General features: G+C 38.9%; 1 protein-coding gene across 2 annotated transcripts in view; it reads left to right on the top strand.

Moving 5' to 3' along the window:
* Positions 1-20,151, top strand: part of So (sine oculis) — a 36,983-nt gene that overhangs the window by 7,052 nt on the left and 9,780 nt on the right. The window contains exons 2-3 of one of the 2 annotated variants that reach the window (XM_071712529.1): positions 1,692-1,953; positions 3,255-3,489. In XM_071712529.1, coding sequence (XP_071568630.1) covers positions 1,692-1,953; positions 3,255-3,489 — 497 coding nt within the window. Of the gene's footprint in view, positions 1-1,670; positions 1,954-3,254; positions 3,490-20,151 lie in introns of both variants that reach the window. The other variant, XM_071712528.1, reaches the window with a different exon arrangement.

Below are 20,151 nucleotides of genomic sequence, written 5' to 3'. Positions count from 1 at the left end.
CTCATTTCTCAAACGGAATCCTCGGTGGTTAATTATGTCAACGGGAGAACGCGCAAGGGATAACATGATTCGTACCGATAAAACGAACTGAAGTATACGACGAAATAAAATTGATGTATAGTTCCACTTAGGATCGTGTTACGCGATCGTTTAAGTTCATTAATAGTCGTTTCGAGAAATTATACTGATGTTAAACGTCAAAGATATGTCGGGTGTAATTTTACACATGATTAGATTTTCTCTCCGTCAAATTATATTATTTTATTCAAACTATAGTTGTATGGCTTTCCGTACTTCATAATTTTATTATTAAAGTTCCCGTCATTCTATAGCTTCGCATTATTGCGTGATATATTTATATTTCTAATATACGAACTAAATATACAGAATTTTCGCTTATGATTATGAACATCTTGACATAAGGAACCACCGACTATCTGAAAATATTTCATATATTCCGAAAATATCTAAGACTATTTTAATCGCTCCGAAACACGAGGACTCATTTCTGCTTGCTCGCAAAAATTTTATTAATTGAAAATCAACTGTTAATATATCGGCATAGAAGGTAGATATCCTGATTCAATTCTCCTCGAACTTCTGAAACCTTATCCCGATATTATATTGAATTTCATTCAATTTTTTACAAAATTTATTTTATAATCCCAAAATTCTTCTAAATTGATCTTTATGAGGAAGATTTAATAACTACTTTAAGAAAGTGCTTTCAAGTCGAGACCAATTTTTCAGCCTCTTTATTGATGCGATGATTTTAAACAGACACTAGTTTTGTTGAGAGAAAAAAAATTATCGGGCATGTAACAAATCTATCCCGGATCTCCAGATCTAACTAGGTTTTTTTTGTCAAAAGTGCTATATCAATACATGAAGCTATACCTAAGATAATTTGAATAGTCGTTATAATATCTTTGTTTCAAGGAAAAGATTAAAAATTCCAAATATACAAACCACTTCCATCTGAAGCTATGTCAGTTTTTTCTTTTTAAAGAAAGAGGAGTTTTAATAAAATAATTAACCAAGATATTCTTGTACCCGTTCAAACTGGTTTTTGTTAAAGTTGACGTTTACTTCAATTTACAAATTGTATTTAATCAGGATTAATTCGAATTATTATTTAAATTTATAAAGGCTTTAGAGTCTTTGTGTAATTTTACATTATTTTGTTATAGTATTCCGATTTATGCCTCAGTTTTTATAATTTTTTAACTTGTATTGTGTAATTACGGTGGATAATTAAATTAAATATAACAATAACTTGTATACACTACTTTGTTAAAAACTAAAGAAATTAAATTTAAATTAATTTTTTCGGCTTGAAAATTCTAGATATAAGAGGATTGATCTGAGTTTAATTCTCTCGTTTAAAGGTTAATTTTTCCTGGGATTAAAAAAAAATAGATGTATAAACGTTTCAATTGCCAATTGCTGTAATCTTCCATTCTCATCCTAGTTCTCACCGTTCCCCTTTACACGAAATTGTCCCGACTGACCTGTTAGTCACCGGTAGTTGTCCGACTCATCTTCCTTGAACGAAACGATCAGTTGAAAGAGGTGAATATGAGACATATACAAGATACACTAGAATAAGAGGAGACCCGGGATGAGTTTTGCCGACTAACAGTGTGCCCCCCCTGTCTATCGTCTTCAAGGCGATGGTGTCGAATGTCCAGGTTCTTCAGCAGGCGGGCTCCGTGGAGAGGCTTAGCCGATTCCTATGGTCTCTGCCGGCGTGCACCAGGTTGCACCGGCACGAGAGCGTACTCAAGGCCAAGGCGATCGTCGCTTTCCATCGGGGCCAATTCAAGGAGCTCTACAGGATCCTGGAGAGCCACACCTTCAGCCCGAACAATCATCCGAAGCTGCAGGCTCTCTGGCTCAAGGCCCACTACATCGAAGCCGAGAGGCTGCGCGGAAGGCCCCTCGGCGCAGTTGGTTAGTAAGAATTTTTCAACGATTTTTTTCTTGCGTATATAGGTAGTAAGATCGGTAAAAATTATTCCGAGCAAATTCGACAATGTATTTTTCCTAGTAATTGTTAATTGCTAATTTCTCATCTTGATCGTTTTATTAAATAAGTATTTCCCGTTTTTATCAACAATTATTTGGGTTTAGCCCGAAATATCTTTGTAGATCTTGAAAAAATATAACTTCAGTGGCCCAATCTTCACTTGAAAACTAATCAACGTTGATCGATGAGAAGAGTCACATCAGAGAAAAATGTAGAACATAATGTTTAATAGCACGATAGTTATTTTCTGAAGATAAATAAATAAATCATATAACCATTTACATATATAGAGTAAAAAATCGTTAAAAATGTTAGTAACGCCGATTAATGATTAAGTTTTTCTGTTAAAGATTAGAAAATACCTATGTACGTCACATTTCTCGTTAAATTAATGATTTTTAATTATTCTTATTATTTCTCGAAATATGTTACTATTAATTAATATAATGTATAAATACTGCTAACATTTTATTATCGGTATATCCCATAAAGAAATTTCTGTAATTTTTAATAATACGCTGTGTGTGATAATTTATAAGCAGTTTATTCAACCTCTCGACATAAAATATTCCGCGGATAACACGATGCGTGCGCGTCGCATTTATTTTCGCGCCTACCAGGACATTGCGTGCCGGAATGCACGCCGCACGATTTCATCATCATTAACAGCCAAACGGACGAACAAAACGAACAAAGTTATTATCGTACGCACCAAGTACGAGCTCTAATGAGCGGTATAGACTTGGCCCTATTTTACCCGCTCGATCCTATTCGCAAACGTCGCGCGTCGCGCGTCGCGCGCGTGAAGCTGACGACGTCGTTGCACTCGGCCCAGAAACCAAATCCGTCCCCCAAAAAAGAGAAGCTAGAAACAAAGCGTGCCTCTGTGAGCACGCTGAGAGAATCGGAGTGCATAACGCACTCCGCCGCTTCCTCTTCCGTTTTTCCCGGCGCGGCCGGCGCGCGGCGTCGCGAATCCGCGTTCGCGATGAGAATTTCACTCGCCAGGCTTCACCCAAGAATATTTATCTTGGAGGTCTCAAAATGTGTATATTTAAAGATACAGGTAGACACTCGCGCGACGGTATTCTGACGGCACTGCAATCTTAAGACTTATAGCGTACCAGCGACGCTTTTAAAATTGCACTTCTATTCAATGTTTTCTCTGAAAGAGAGAATAGTATATACTCCTGACTTACAAAAGGATTCGTCTTTCACTTTGCAGGAAAGTACCGGGTGCGCCGTAAGTTTCCCTTACCGCGCACGATCTGGGACGGCGAGGAGACGTCTTACTGCTTCAAGGAAAAGTCCAGGAGCGTCCTGAGGGATTGGTACGCCACCAATCCGTATCCGTCGCCGCGCGAGAAGCGAGAATTGGCGGAGAGCACCGGCCTTACCACCACGCAAGTCAGTAATTGGTTCAAAAACAGGAGACAGAGAGACCGTGCCGCCGAGCATAGGTGAGTTTTTGACGCCGGAGGCGTCTCTTTCCGCTTAGTTAATTACGTAAATTGAATTGTCATTGGGATATCACGCCCCTTGCTAGAACCGAAAGATGGAAGGAAATGCATTTTATTCTAAAAAATGTTCTCTGGAATAGACACAAGTATGCAACAATCTAATTATCTAAATAAAGAAAAGTAAGGATTGTAATGCGCTAGAAAACGCGAATACTCTAAGAGGAAATATTGCGGCTGTCAAATTGGGTCAATGGGAAAAAGATCGAGTTCTCTTTCTATTTAAACTAAAAAAATATTAAATTGTTACTGTTGAAGTATCTTATTAAACAGATCACAAATAGAAATATGTTAAGCCCCATATGTAATAGGAGATATTAACAGGAATGACTCAAGGTAGCGACACGAAGCGACGATAACGCAATTAGTAAAATATTAATAAATACGACGGATTGGAAGATCGCTTAACAAACCATCGTTTTATTAAATACTTTGTCAAGTAAATGATATCCGGCAATATATATTTTTACGCGTCCGACGCCGCGACGGTACGCAGATGTACAATTGACGGACGCGTTAGCGTGGAATTTTCGTCTCTCGCGGATAGAAGCGCGCGGCCCGTAGGAGTCCCGTGTTGTTTGGAAGGTCGTTGCTCTACATCCGATTTTAGAAACGAGCGGAGGCCCCATAACTATGTACGTAACGCGATGCCTTCCACCGCGAGAGCATCGTGTCGCATGCATGCATGCATGCATGCTCGTGCGCGCGGCCGTCCTTTTCTTCGCCGAGCGAGCGAGCGAGCGAATAATAAATAAATAAGTACCAGCTGGGCCATCTGGGCCACTGACAGAGCCAATCTCCTGCGAATTCTTCCGCGAAATTTAGCACTTTGACGGCTGGTCGTCGATAATCGAAAGTATGTGCCATGCTTGTCAATCGGTTCATTAGCGGTATGGATCGAACATAAGTTCATTGCAAGAGAAACTCTTGAATATTGTATGTCGAACTACACAGAGACACTTTTTTCTTAGAATTTACCTTGAAAATCATGGTAATTGTGGGACAACATGTATTACGAAGAATTTTATGCGAGCTATTCTGATTAATATCTACCATAAGAAAAAATATATCTATTACAATAAAATAAAAAATGTTTGATTAATTTTACTAAAATATATAGTAAAATTTCAATAATTTTTTAAAAATTACCAATCTCCTTGGTAATTTTTATTACGTTGTTTGTAAATTGTCTTTTGTATATTTTAATAATTCCTTGGTTGCCAAGTTGTCCCAAGTTTGTAGTGAATTTAAACGGTAAAATATAACGAAAAATTCTCTCATGTGTATACATTCAATCTTGTCTCAAAATGTAAAATTTCTTTGTTTATTAGCGTTCACTTCCCGTTCTAATTAAAATTAAATTGTAAACTAAACAAATTATAATTATTGTAATGAATTAAGTTGAAGTATAATATTAAAACAATTATTAGTTGCCAAAAATTCTTTTGAGCTAAAGATGGATTTTTAAAGTACACACACATTGATTTTTAAAGTAATTCTAACGAGTAAATGTTCGCGAAATCACGCGGATGGGAATAATTAAATGGATATTTGTGCGATATTAGGGTGATTCAGGAGCAAAGGTGCTTTGCGGGATTTCCTGTAATTAATATGCGGCAAATATGATGCCATACGTGCGTATCCGGAAAGCCATCAGATAGGTCTGTACACTGAGAAAAAAAAATCGTTGATTCAAAGAAATATTATTTGATTCAACTAAATGCAGCGGTCACGGGCTGTCAAGCTAACATTTGTTAATTCAACAAATATTATATAAAATAAAATAAAATATTTCTTGATATTACTCACGTATATTTGATTTAAATATATTAATATTTACATTAAACAAATCACTACAACTAAACGAGTTTAGTCAAATTAACGACATTTTTTTCTCAGTGTATAAGACTCATCGTCATGAGTGTGCCTAGGGTGACCATAAATTCTTGGATACGAACTTTACTCTGGAAATAATCATTCTCGTATCAGTCTCGAACGATCAATTCAATCTGCGCAACTTTTCGCGAGTTACACATACACACGTTTCTCTTATAAATTATATTTCCGCGAATCATTCGCTTTCAACAAAAATGATTCAATAAAATACGTCTCTTGTGTGAACTCGAGTTTGAAACTAATAGAATCTTCATTTAATTCAAGTTTTGGTGATATACATAGATGCGAAGATGAATTTTACATTTTCTTGTAACGTTAAAATTTAAAATTGAACTCGACGAACGTTATGTACCGATGGTTCATCATTCTGCCATGATTCTTGAACGCTTTGGGACGACGGGTGCGTTAATTCGCGAACACTTCGTAGAACGTGCACGCATCTCTGACCCCCTGCCGCTGTCCATGGGAATACACAGAAGCCATAAGAAATTCGATACGTTCCCCGTGGCATGACGTGTGTACTGGTCCTGCCACGGTGGTGCTTCCCACTTCCTCCCTCGCGAGAAAACACCGTAACCACGATTCGCATGGATCGGCCGGATCCATATATCCTTCGATGAAGGCACTCCTCGCTGACACTTCTACTAATGTGCAGTCAGCAGAAAATATATTTTGTTTAAGGATGGATTTTATTTCCACGTTAGCCGGGAACAGTGATAACGACATTGCAGTTTTTGAAACATTAAGGAGATGTGAGACCTGTAAGCACGAAAAAATTATGGTGCGGTAAATTGCTTGCAAATTATACAATAAATATAATCGAAATTATTTTTATAATAGCTTTTTTATACATTTAGGAAGAAAATGTGATGTCGATTATTGCAAGAGCGTTTATTTATTTAAAAATACAGTATGATAAAAAGAGACTTTTCTTGTTTTATCACAGTTTGACAAAATATTGAAACGTGACAAACAGAATTTTTTTCTCGGTAAAATTTTTATCGATTAAACAAAAATTTTTTACTCTGTTTTACAATTGTTTAAGGAAATAAACAATTTTTTCTAACAATATTTTGGTTTAATTTGTAGAGAATTCAATTTACAAAATTTAAAAAAGAAACATCCTAATATTTATTCTATCCTTCTAGAGAAATAATGGTAAAACTACAGAAAAATATTGTTTCAAGAAAAACGCGTTTAACAATAGATTTTCAACGTAATAAAATGTTTTTACTCGGCTAAAAATTATTCTGGATGATAGAATATAAGGTCGAGAAGCTCTTTAATACTCCGCCTAACCGAGTAAGTAAGGAAACGATGAAAGTAGTGGTATTTCACCGGCGATGTTGCCATCTCCCACTTATGCTACACCTCTTATGTCTCCTTACAGTGCCTTTAATAACGGACAGACCTTTTTATCTGTTGAAAACATAGAAGAGTAAATTTTGTTCCGGATTAACGCGCGCGCGCAGCGTATCTCATTTAATGTCTCGCACATATGGCTCTTTCACCGGAATCAATATTTAAATTGTTTAATATGTTAAATATTAAAGCGATGAAAAATGTATTTATAAATAGATTTAGTAGAAGACAGATTTTACCAACTAATTTATTTTTTCAATTAATATAATTAGGTACTGCGAAATAAGATTATATAACAGGGAATAAAAAGCCAGTCCCTTGAAATTATTAACATTTCAAATCTTTACACTTTAATCCGACGTTACTATATAACAATAAGATGAATAAAACTTCAGGTACTATGTATATTATTTTTTCACAACTACACTGTTTGTCATAATAAACAATTTTGTAATAATTTTGAATCATACCAATTTTATTGGTATAATTTAAGTCCAAGGACCAAGTAATAATTTAAAATATTTAAAAAAAATGTATCTTAATGCGACTTAACTCTTAGATTATCTAGGGTTTAAGTCTCACCTTAGTTCGTGCTACATATTTTCTGAGTAACACTGGATTAAATGCATATGGACTTGATTCCAGTAAATAGATTATAAAAAGAACTTAATTCTATTTACAATAATGTTTGTAATAACGAAAAAATAATAATAAGCGAGGATTAAGACCATAATTATTTAAGTGCTTAACGTATACATAATCTGCGGAAATTAAATGAATATCTCGCGTATGCAGGGGCGGCGTCCTGACGAGCCCCTCGGGACAGGGGCGTCTCGTGGGCGTCTGCAACAGACAAAAAACGTCAAATACGGGGACCATAGTCCTCTCCCGGGAGCTGTTATCGAGCGATTTAACTACCTCATTTTGATACGATATAACGCGCACGCTCAATAAAACACAGACCGCTCCAAAAAAGGGCTAAGTGAATTTTAAAAGATTATTTACGTACACTGAGAAAAAAAACTGTTACTTCAATTAAAGTGCTATCACGGGGTGCCAAAAACATAAGTAGTTTATTCAATTGTATTATTATTAGACCCAATTAATTAAATTATTGGTTTAATAATCCAGATATTGGGTCTAATAATAATAGAATTGAATTAACTGTACTTATGTTTTTGGCACCCCGTGATAGCACTGTAATTGAAGCAGCAGCTTTTTTTCTAAGTGTACAGTGTTTAACTTATTTACTATCAAACGATAGCTGATAGAAAATGGTTAACACATTAGATGATAATTCTACCACGTAATAGGAATTAAAAGGATGAATAATAATTTGTATATAACAATAATGATATACGATGTCTGCAATGGGGATCATTACAATAATAACAATGAATTATACTATTAGATCATAATCCAGTTTTCTCTGACTTATCGCTCTTTTTTTTTTTACAAGCGCGATCACAACGATGGCTGCGTAGCAATTTATGTAGAAAGATAACGATTGCGTGCGCTCTTGAATAATTGATATCAGTCGACCGTAATTATCGACACAGAGCGCGTATCCGAACGGAAGTATATAAGCTCCAAATCGCGCGAAAGATAAGGCCGATCTAAACACGATGGATTCTCGAAACACCCATAATACCCGTACACGCTCAACCCTCAAGAGCAGGACGCTCTCTCTCTCCCTCTCTCTCTCTCTCTCTTTTTCTTCCTGCCGTAACAAACTTTAAACAATGAGACGTCGATCGAGATAAAACCCCGCGCGGTATGCCACGACTGTTTTGCATACCGAAAAAATCGGGGCCGACCCCGATAAGAGGGATGGTGGCAAAGGGAGAAGAAAGACTTCTCCGGCTGTAATCAGCGCTAGATTATTTGTGCCGGCTGATGCGCGGCGAGCGCGGAGATACAAAGTCGTCAGCATTCAACCGCGCCGAAGTGCCTCCGCTGCACTTTGAGAAACGCACAAGACACGACGACGTCGACGACGACAACGATGATGACGCGGTGCGTCAACGGCGACCCGTCGTTGCAGTTGCATCGTTGCCGACGATAACGGAACCGCTGTTCTCGGTACCCGGTGTCAGGTGACGACGGAGCGTGCGTGTCGCCCAAACGCGAGATAACGCGCGGTGATGCTGATTAAGATGATCGGCGACGGCGCCGCGCCGGATAATCCGCTCCTCGCTCCACGCGCGCGCGTCCCCGCCGCGCAGGCCGCTTCTCGAAATTTTCCGACGGTGCGTGCGGACCGTGCGGTGTCGCGTTGCAGCGTGAGGGAGAGAAGAGTCCGCGGCGCTACTTTAGTCCGCTGGATGGGATCGCTTCGGCCGTTAAAGCTAAAAATAATATAAATAATATCTGACAATGGAGAGCGATATGGCAGCGAGAGCGTTGTGTGGCGCGCGAATAGGAAAAGTCGCGGGTTGTGATCTGTAATTTAAGAAACGGTATGGACAAGACCCGTACAATAGAGCACATATTAGGAATAAAAATAAATAATAAATATTAGAAATCAGAAATAATAAACGTAACGCAACGTAATGGAAAAGAATAAAATATAAGATATAATATAGGAACATTTCTACATTTACATATCCTATAATATTTAAAGTTTATTACAGAAATGTTTCTATATTTATAGATCCTAATATTTAATATTTATTCTTATTCCTAATATGTGCTCTATTGTGCGCAGGCTCTAACGTGCAAATATTATATCGCGCTTCCTTTAATGAAAATTACTCCACGAGTCTCTCTCGAGCGACGAGAGATCGACGGTAACGGCCAGCGGCGGTAACGACAAGCATAAAAAAAAACGCGCCGTAGTTGCAACGTTTTCGGCAGCGCGCCGTGTTGCTCTCGAAGATTTGAAAAACATCGGTCAGTCAGCCCTTTTTTTCGAGTATCGATTCTATCGTTCGGCTTGAAAAATAAATGCTGCATGTTTCGCGCTGCGATCCTTTTTCGTCCTACATACCGTTGTATATGTATGACACTTAAAACGCGTCAATTTTGATCATGGTCAGAATGACAAACAATAAACAATACATACAGTTAGAGAGAGCAGGAGGAAAAGAAACGGGGATATGGACGCCGGTGCATCCGCGAGTGCATTGTGCCTTCATTCTTCGCAGTCAAAAATAAACTCCCGACCGCACGCGCTGGTCGCGCTGTATATTTTTTTGTTTTGCTCTCACTATCTCTGTGCGAGAGCGGCCGCGCGCTTGTATATGGCGCTTAAAAACGTCTTTATTATCGTCGCGCTATAGGCCCGCAGTAGAAAGAGTCAGTCATCCCCGAAGGGACTCCGCTCCGCGAGCAATAAACCAAGAGAGCAACATCGTGGCGCCGGAAATAAATAAAGACCGAAGTACGGGCATCCCATAATCGCTCTCCAACTGACTTATCGTACTCCGAATTTATTATTCTTCGGCCGAATGATTTTTAAGCCGAGGATCTTATCGGTATTGAAACGATCGAGGGAGAAATCGGGATTTTTGAAAGTAACTTTATTTCCGTTTATATATTTCTGATTTCTATGAAATGAGAATTATAAATTGTTGGAGCCATTATATTATCGTAATCCGTGGCAATACCGCGGTTTTTCATGGGTTTTGAAATATGTGATATACAGATCTCTCTCTCTCTCTCTAAATGTGAAAATTAAGAATGCAGAGATAACAATGTCAAGCGACGTCTTTATGATAGAAAGAGACCAACGCAGAGTCGCTTCTACAGCGCGAGTTTGCCGTTCCGCCGGCTTTCACGATGGATCGAAGGGCCATATCACGCTGTGGCAGAAGCCAGTAATGGCTTCGCCGTTGTTCTCCAGTGTCAACAAAACATTGCTAATGTACCAACCCTCGAACCCTCGCCCTCGCCTTCGTCCTCGCTCGCCCCTTTCATCCGACAGCGCGGAGAGAAAAATGGTGGGGGAGGACATGGAAGGGACGTTATTTCCAGCCGGCCGACAATCTTATCCCGTGCGATCGATTTGTTGTTAAAATTTAAGAAGTCTCTCCCAGACCGATCTAATCGATGGCTCTCGTCGGCGTTGACCTCGATTCGATCGGTCGATCGCGTTATAAAATATAGAAATTTCGTGAAATTTTAGATATACGTTCCTACGTGCGTTGCTCGGAGGAATTAACATTGTCGCAATTAATTTCGTACAATTGTTCGTAGAAATTAAAATAACTTCTCAGCTACAGAGGTATATATTCTCATTCCGGCATTGCTCGATAACTTGTATTTTTTATTACGCGTATTATAAGATATCTATTTATTAAATTTAAAACTATTCCTCGAGCATTTTATTTTACACAACGATATGTCGTCTGGCCAGGAGATTCTTAGGAGATGGTTTACATGAAAAGATACGGACTTTACATTTATTCCGCATTAATGACTAAATTGTAAACACGCTCCGTGCTCCATGATCGTCGCTCGGAAACTACTGGCAGCGGGATTAACGTCTCTCTCATTTGTCGGCCGTCAGAGATTGTCCACTTTAGATTAGATTAGATTAGGGACGTTTTATTCGCGCCGCATAAGCGAAACACACGCGCGCACGGCTGCTCACCGCGTTTGTTTGTGGCGACGTTTTTATCGGGCGACGTGTGCGGTTCTTCTGACGTTTTCTACGAACCGGACTCGATGATCCGCCGGTATCACCGTCGTAAAATTCTACGCGTGAACAAAGAAGAGCGGCACATTGAATCAAGCTGCGTATATTTCAGAAATGATAATTATTGCGAAGCCGTGTACAAAAGCTGCACAAAGGACCAATCGGGATAATTGCGAATACTAAATCTGGCGCTGACAATGAAATAGATTTGAATAAATCTAATTACTCTAAATAAATCTAATTACACGAAATTTTATTATCTTTTTTCGGATGTTTTTATAAAAATTGACTCTCCCCCATATAAATGGATATAAAATGTCAGGTTTTGCAATTGTTTCTTTTTCCTAAATAAAATTGTATGAGTGTGGGTGTACGAAGATATAATAATAGTCATTATTTTTTTAGCACTTCTTTGCAGAAGCACTTCTGATGCAGAAATATCTTCGATCATATTTCTATCGAAATATAAAAATTCTGGTATATTATAAAACAAATATGTATATAAAAATACAAATATATTTTTTCTCAATATCAAATATATTTGGATATAAAACAGAGAAGGACTAATAAGTAATGACTAACGATTATAGCTTCGAAAAAATATTGAAATTTTACATTTATGATTACAATTATCTTGATAAATTCTATATAATAGACCGACTTTATCACGGTAAAAAGTTAGACGAATAAAAAAGTAAATTAAATTAAAAATTTCTGTGCGTAAAAGATATTTTTAGCATAAAACTTTTAAAAACATTTTATGTTACTATAATGATAATAATCATAAAGTTGGGGGGAAAAAGATTAAGTTTCAATAACTCCGATGCATTTACTGCGTAATGGTGTAAAAATACATATCTATAACGTCGAACTTTTTGCGAAGCTACGCAGTAATATGGAATAAAAACGGAACGTGATATGCAATTACGATTTTATGTTTAATATTGCTAACATATTTTTCACCTGATTGAACAATACGTGTACCTTTTATTAAACCTTTTATGAATATTAAATATTAAATTTTTAATCATTATTTTATTACTCGTGCAACATTGCACAGAATTAATAAAAAAAAATTTTGTATTTATTAATCTCGATTGATCCATCTTACTCGCACTTTGATAACATCTATTAATACTTTAAAATGACTTTCGAGCATTACTCGTGGTCGCATATAGGTATTCTGGCTAAATATGCGATATTTATAACATACATATCTGTGTTCTCGATCTTTAAGACGAAAAGTAAGTTTGCGCTTACATTTTCATATTTTATATTTTAGCGGGACAATTTCGCTTAATCGATTATTCGGCAGTTGATTAACCGCGAGTATCGATTCGCGGACACAAGGGGGGTTAAAAATAATCGAAGTGGCGGGTTTTCTGGAAGGGACAGTGTACTTTCGCCGGATGTGGAATGAGACAGATGGGGGAGTCAGCGTCGAGAGGGCGGTAACGGCCGCGCGGGGGTGGTCGGGTAAGGGTTAGAAACAGGGGTGGCTGCGCCAATATTGACTCCTTCTAAAAAGCAGAGACTCGTCAGTGACACAAGGAGGGTGGCGCTACTTTACCTCGCTCTTCGTACACCCGGTACGCCCTACGTAGGTACTTTCGACATGGCGTCCGACTGGCTAACTTCGACAATTGTCTGCCGCCGTTAATCACTCGAGATACTTTCAAAAGATTTCTCGTTTTAGATCGGCTAAGTCAATGTATATATAACAGACAAGCAAACGGTACATATATTTCTTCAAGAAAAGTAAAACAAACTCGGATTATGTTAAGTAACAAGCTTTCCGCCGCATTAATAGATAATGCGTAATTAAATTAAAGCTTTTGTTCTTATTCTGAAATTCATGAGTTATATAATTTAGACAATCGATCCTTCATTAGATTTTATAAGGCACGTAATATTGAATACGGTATACATGATTTATTATCTTAATGTGAATACCCTTTCTATTTCGCGCTAATTGTGCTACGTTAAGGCGATGTAGGATTTCAAACATTTAACCTGCGTTAAATATATTTTACATTAAAATCCATTTAAATTCGCATTAAAATTCGTTCGTTTTTCTTTTTAATTTATTTACATTCGATAACATTTTCGTTCGCGTATCGTTGGCAAACACGCGTACCGATTTCGATGAAAGTAATTTTTATTATTAAATCCCGAAGTTATAAATTATTCGCGAAAATCCCGATGGCGGATTGATGGCACGATACACCTATGCGTGTGTCCGAAGATGCGTGTTCTCCGCATATTTAACTTTCTCGCGAACGGCGCGAGCCGTCGCGCGAATTTTCGCGTGCGAATAAAGATGCTTTCGGGTCAAGCGGAAGGAGGAGACACTCGTTCAAATCGTAAGCGCCGACGTGGCCCCGAAATAGCCGCGAATACTGGTACCATTCCCCGGTTTACGGTTACAGCGGGCACGGTGTCTGGGCAGCGCGCTGCCCGTGTCTGTAACCAGAGAACTCGCTTCAACGCCGCGTATACGTGTTGTACCCGCTACCGCCGCATATCCACTTCCATGTCCTGGACTCTAAATGTCAAATCTTTCACATTAATTAATCCAATGTACGCACGCTAAACACCGCGTCGTGTCGCAATTAGACCGATGAATTAGGCGATGGATTACCGTAAATCGCACCTGGGATTTTGCAGCGCAGAGAAAAAAAAGAGACTTTTGATTTTTATTTTTTAAATTTTGCTTAAAATTGCTACATTTTCTATAGAAGAAAAAAAATTATTTTATTAATTATATTAGCGTCGTTAAGACAATATTCGATGATATTCTCGAAATCTCTGCATATACTTTCGTTGAGATTTTCTAGTCGCAATTATTGTCGATGCTACTCGGCCTAAATTCGCCACTGCTATGTGCAGTCCTGCATTCGTTTATATTTCTGCATTGAGTGCGCGTTCGGCCTCGTTGTGCAACCAGACAACGTCTCGAAAAGCTACGCGAGAGGGAGAGAGAGAGAGAGAGAGAGAGAGAGGGGGGGGACAGACAGGCTCAAGGAAATCGCTCAGACGTTCGACGAGCGATTTTCCGCGACGCCGACGGCGCGTCACTTCCGTGTCACACTCGCACGCAGGAATTGGGCGCGGCTCAACCTCGTCAAGGCCGAAGCGACTCTTATGCAATTTTCACGAAAGCATATTTATTTTTCTGAAGGTGTGTCAACACTATTCTAAAGAAAAATATATATACATTCGCTACATTTTTAAATTTAGTCTCCAACTGATTGACGTTTTTTAATTTCTTATTTCTATACATTATACATTCTTTATTTATGTCTTTTTTTTACTTTCTTCGAGTTGTAATAAGAACTTTCTTGTACTTTATCTTATCTTTATCTTATACTATCTTTATCTCTCAATTTTAGCGACAAAATTTTTGGCAAGTTTGCTATCTATTTCTTCACAAAGAAAAGTTCTGGAGAAATACTTTGATTGTATATTATTACTTATATAGCTCATATATTACCTACTATCTTCAACTACAGCTATAGATGTTTTATTTATTTATTTTTAAAAACACATTCTATAGTTTCTTGCAACATTCTTCTTTTTTTTCATTTCAAAAATTCCTTCAGTTGCAGAATAAAAAACAAAGAAGTTTGTTATAAGAACAAATCTTATGATAATATAACTGGTATTTTTTACAAATTTCCTGCTACATCTGTAATATATTTTTAATATATTGTTACACTCCGCGTATTTTTTAATTTGACATTTTTCCGGTCCAGAAGATATTCACGTCGTGATGGTACTCGCTTTATCTCGCCATGTCCCTTCGCGCGGGTCCCCTCCAGGGGCCCCGTGCGTGTACTGGACACACTCGCACGCGCGTTGCATTCTGGGAATGCGTGCATGAATGAATGCCCCTCTGTCCCCCACGATTCCGAACAAGAAGAGGAAAAGGACGGGGGATCGCGGGGTGGTACGGAGAGGGGAGTTGAGCAGCTCGTTCTTTTTCAACGGCAGCGGGGAATGAGGCGGGCCCTTTCGGCCCTTGCGTGCCCATATGTGGACCCTTCCCGCGAGCTGTCAGATTTGACGTGGTCTTCTTCAAAGCGGTTTTCACGAAGCGGGCCCCTCTATCCCGCCTTTTTTTCGTCCCCAAAAATGGCTGAGAAGATCCAACATGGCCGTGCCCGCCTTTCCTCCGTCTCTTTCTTTCCCACTCTCGCGTGTTTTCCCCCCTTCTTCTTTTTTTTTTCATCGCGGCGAAAGAGCATTGCGCATTCAGTCATTCAGTGGCGCCTTTCAATCTCAGACGAGTCCTTTGTGGCGGCTTGCGGTTGGGCGTTGATCCTCTTCGATCGACGCGCGAGCGTCTTTCCGTCTGTAAAAAGAACATACCGACCATATAATCGGCTAATTTGAGATACATATTCAATTTGAAGTACATGTATAAAAATCAAGGATTTAGATAATTATAAGCTTTGTTCTTCCTTCTTCTTTGGTCTAAGAATTTCTCTAAAATGTCCATATCATATGTGAATCACTTAAGAACTGAAAGATACCTATGGTTATGGATTGATGTTTTAGTTTTAATTTGACAGAACGTTTTAATAATTGACGATTCCAAACTGCTATTTATCATGCAATTAATCCTGCGCGAAGGAAAAATTTATTTATCTTATTTCTACGTCTCTTACATTTTATAGTAGCACATTACGAAAATCTTCAGTATTGCTGATTGTATCCCGAAACAGGCATACCGGCAAGAAGCCCTTTCCTTCCGCGCGCATTACAAACCTCACGGGGATACTTTGAAGATCAAGGACTCACGCTGGGTGTCCCTCTGGCACTCCTTCCGGGATTAAATCCGTTTCACGCCTTTCGTCCCGGTAATGGGACGCGCGCGGCGCGCGACATACTGACGAAACGCTGACAGACGGGATCCGTTCGGTCGTGTGACACGGCCGCGGTATGCCGAAAACTACCGGCAGGCTCGGCGTAATCCGGATTAAAGAATCCCCAAAACATCGAAAGCGTTTTAACGCCGCGGCGCGCGACCGCCGAGCGCGAGGATGCCTCTCCTACCTGCGGGGATCTCGCCGATCCGCCGTAAATAACGACGCGCCTCCGATAGATCTATGGAAAACAGCGAGCTCGACCGGCCACCGAGACGACCACCACGATCGCTTCTCGGTGGCGTATCCAAATAGGGAAAAAGAAACAGTTTGCACGGGGCTTTCATTTTTTATCGAGGTCTTCACACCGTGCGAAGATTGTTCTTTCTAACACGAACGCGAACACGTGAATTTGTATGGTAATTTGTGAGTTATGTGTGAATTTATAATATACATATATATTCTAATGCAATATAGGAAAGTTGAAGGCTAAAATATGAGCAATAAAGGATGTTATCGTTAAATTAATTTAGATATAGTTTATTGTCCAATGGTAGAAGAAACATTGTGTTTCTTCTACACAATGTAGATTAATTTAACAGTACACCGTAAGTCCAAGTGTGTTATTTTAAAACTTTATTCCAGAAACTTTATTCTAAACGTGACACCTTTGGCTGAAGCTCTTTTTACATGTTTCTTCATATACATATGTTAAATTACGTCATTTAACACGTTTAATCGTATTAAATTAAAAGTTAATACGTTCATGTAAGAAGAGCATCAAGAGTTTCAGCTAAAATAACACTCTTGGATGCAGTGTAATATCTGCATGTTATTACTCGTATTTAGACTTTTAACTTTCTTATATTTTACATGTAACGAGCGTGACTATATTATTTTTACACATATTTAATATTATAATTGAAGAAATGTATGCAATATAAATACAGGAATATGTGAATTTTGTTTATATCTAATGTTAGATTAAATTGATGATGGAACTTCATTCCTTATGTAATACCTTCGCAGACTTTCTAACTTAAAGATTAGTTGGAGAAATATTTGATGTAAAAAATTAAGAACACTTGTGAAAAAATTATTGATTCTCTTGATATTTTCGTTAAGGAAAAATCGATTTCAGGCGTTAATGAATTACACAGACCGACATCAATTTCGATCCTCAGATTTCAATCGTTTCCGAAGTATTTTGGCGTGCAGAAACCGAATCCGTTGCTCGAATTGCTCTATCACGTCAGGTTTCGGAGATATCTGTACCTAAAAGTACCAAAAAGACCATTTTAGGTTGAAGTAATAAAACAATACGTGTCAGGCCCATTTTTTCGACGAATTCGAATTCTGCAGGAAAAAATATCTATAGAAACCATACATTATAGATTGATAAAAAAATACTATATCTACCTCTAGGTTAGAAATACTATATCTACCCTCTACACTTTAACCCGCGCGCGAGTTACTGTCCCGCTACAGGTATAAGAAGCGTCATAGAGGTAGATAGTATTTTTTTATCAATCTTCAAGGTATAACGTATGGTTTCTATTTTTTTTCCTGCAGAACTCGAATTCGACGAGAAAATGGGCCTAACACGTATCGTTTTATAATTATTTCAACCTAAAAAAGCCGAAAAATGGCCTTTTTGGCACTTTTAGATACAGATATTTCCGAAACCTGACGTGATAGAGCAATTTGGGCAGCGGATTTGGTTTCAGCACGCCAAAATCCTTCGGAAACGACTATTGAGATTTGAGGATAAAAAAAAGTCGAAATTCGTCGGCCTGTGCTATTATTGTTTTGTTACTTAATATCCATTCAATTTAAACGAATACGCTCTTTCTCTGTCACATATAGATATAAATTACTATACAATATAAAAGAAATGTCTCTCTATTTCGATCAAAACAGTAAGTAAATAAATTATGGACATCGTTAAGCGTTATTATTCCTCGCTCACCAAGCAGGTGTCGATGCCAGAATCAAGCGCTTATTGCCGTCATTTACCAGAATTTATGAGTTATCTATTACCAGAAGATAAATATGTCGTGTTGCTGCTCTCATGTAAAACTGGCACAGTTTCTCGATACGCGTGTTTCTTGAATCGGATTTAGGACTCCGCGTACGACAATTGGCATGAAATCGCAGATTCTCTGGCACATCGTTGATATGCATTCCACCGAATGCATTTGTCGAATTGTGTCAAATCGCGACAAATAAAATGGCGTGACGCGCCATTCATTATCGAAATGATTACCGGCGCGTCAGTAAGTGCACTATAATAATATTCCGTGTTATACTCTATTTACTTTTCACTTGAGAATATCCACTTTGAGGATAATCATTTTGTTACTCTTTATGATTACAAACCGCAAAAGGCACGAGTCAAGAATCTTTATTTGTTTATATTGCAGTTATAAATAATTATTAATTGTTATGAATTGGTGATACTCTCTGTAGGTCTTACGTAATTCAGTAATCTTCCGACGTAACAATTTGTCGCGAAAAGAACGTTGAGTTTTTTTACTGTCAGCGTAACTAAATTTTAGACCGACACATCTTGATTATTTTTTATCAAATCTGAAGTCAATTTTTGCTAGAAAGGATCTTGACTTTTGTATACACAATCGCAATAGAGACTCATTTAATACAGTTTAAAACACGTTTACGCGTTTATAGTACCGAAAACCGAGCAACAGCCAAAAATTGTATCGGCTGTATGATTGACGGATTCTCTCGCGCTGGTGAATTTTCCGCGGATAATCCCGTATCCGTTGCACGCGGGCGCGCGAGAAATTCGCCCGGACGTTTCACAGGGCCCCGAGAATCCTGCAGGTAAAGAAGGCGAGAGCCGTAGTTTACAAACAGAGACTCGTACGATGTGTACACGGTACGCTGCCCCCCATTATTTTAGGCGGTGGAAACTCTCCTTTCCTATCTGTTTATGGAATCAGCTGCCAGTAACTTCCTCGACGGGCTCACCTGCCGGGAGCAGTGGACAGGCCTCGGAGATTCAGGAAAATCCGCCGTTTTTTTTTCCCTCGGGGCCCCCGGGGCCGACAAACGAGTCGGCCGATTTTCAATTTGCTCTGCGGGCCCCGAGTTTGCCTTTCTGCCTTCTTCAGTGAGTTAAGTAATCCCGGAGGCAAAAGTGGCGGTCTTTTCGAGAGCGAGACGGTTGCGTGGGATTTTTGGAATGCGAAAAATAAATTCAACAGTTACATAGAGGAATGCTATTTAAACTCGAGCGATTTCCTAGAAGGAGCTGTGTTGCTAGCCATAAAAAATTTCTCTACTCGCGATATCCGTCATATATCGCGGGTTTCCCATTTACATGTAGCTCTTAAAATGTTTCTATTTGCCAGAATGCTTTTAACGGCGCGGAAAAGCGCAGGGAGGGAAGGAAACGCAAGAAAAAGGAGAATTCGTTAAGAATTTTCGCACTCTAACCCCGCAAACTCGTTTCCCGAAGACGATATCGCACGCAGACCGGAATAAAGTGCGCGACATCGCAGGGGCGACAGAGCCGATATAATCCGATTTTACGAGGCGGCCCCGGCACGGAGAAAGAAAGAGTGAGACAGGGAGACAAGAGGGAGGGAGAGATGCTATCGGGCCCCGCGCGCCGAGGTCCCAGGCGATATAAACTTAGACGCGAATTAGTGGTGCCGCGATAGCATCTCATTTCGAGGCGAGCGTGCGATCGGGAATTTATCGAGAAATTAAATTAGGAATTATGCTAATACCGCCCATCGCCCTATATAGACGGGACACCTCACCGAAGTCCGACCGCCATGAATGAGCAGCGGCGGCGGCGGCGGGCGTCACGTT

This window comes from Temnothorax nylanderi, unplaced genomic scaffold, assembly GCF_030848795.1.
Source record: "Temnothorax nylanderi isolate EJ_2023f unplaced genomic scaffold, tnyl_v1.0 TNYL_tig0111_pilon, whole genome shotgun sequence".
NCBI lineage: Eukaryota > Metazoa > Arthropoda > Insecta > Hymenoptera > Formicidae > Temnothorax > Temnothorax nylanderi.
This window is presented reverse-complemented; position numbering and strand designations above follow the sequence as displayed.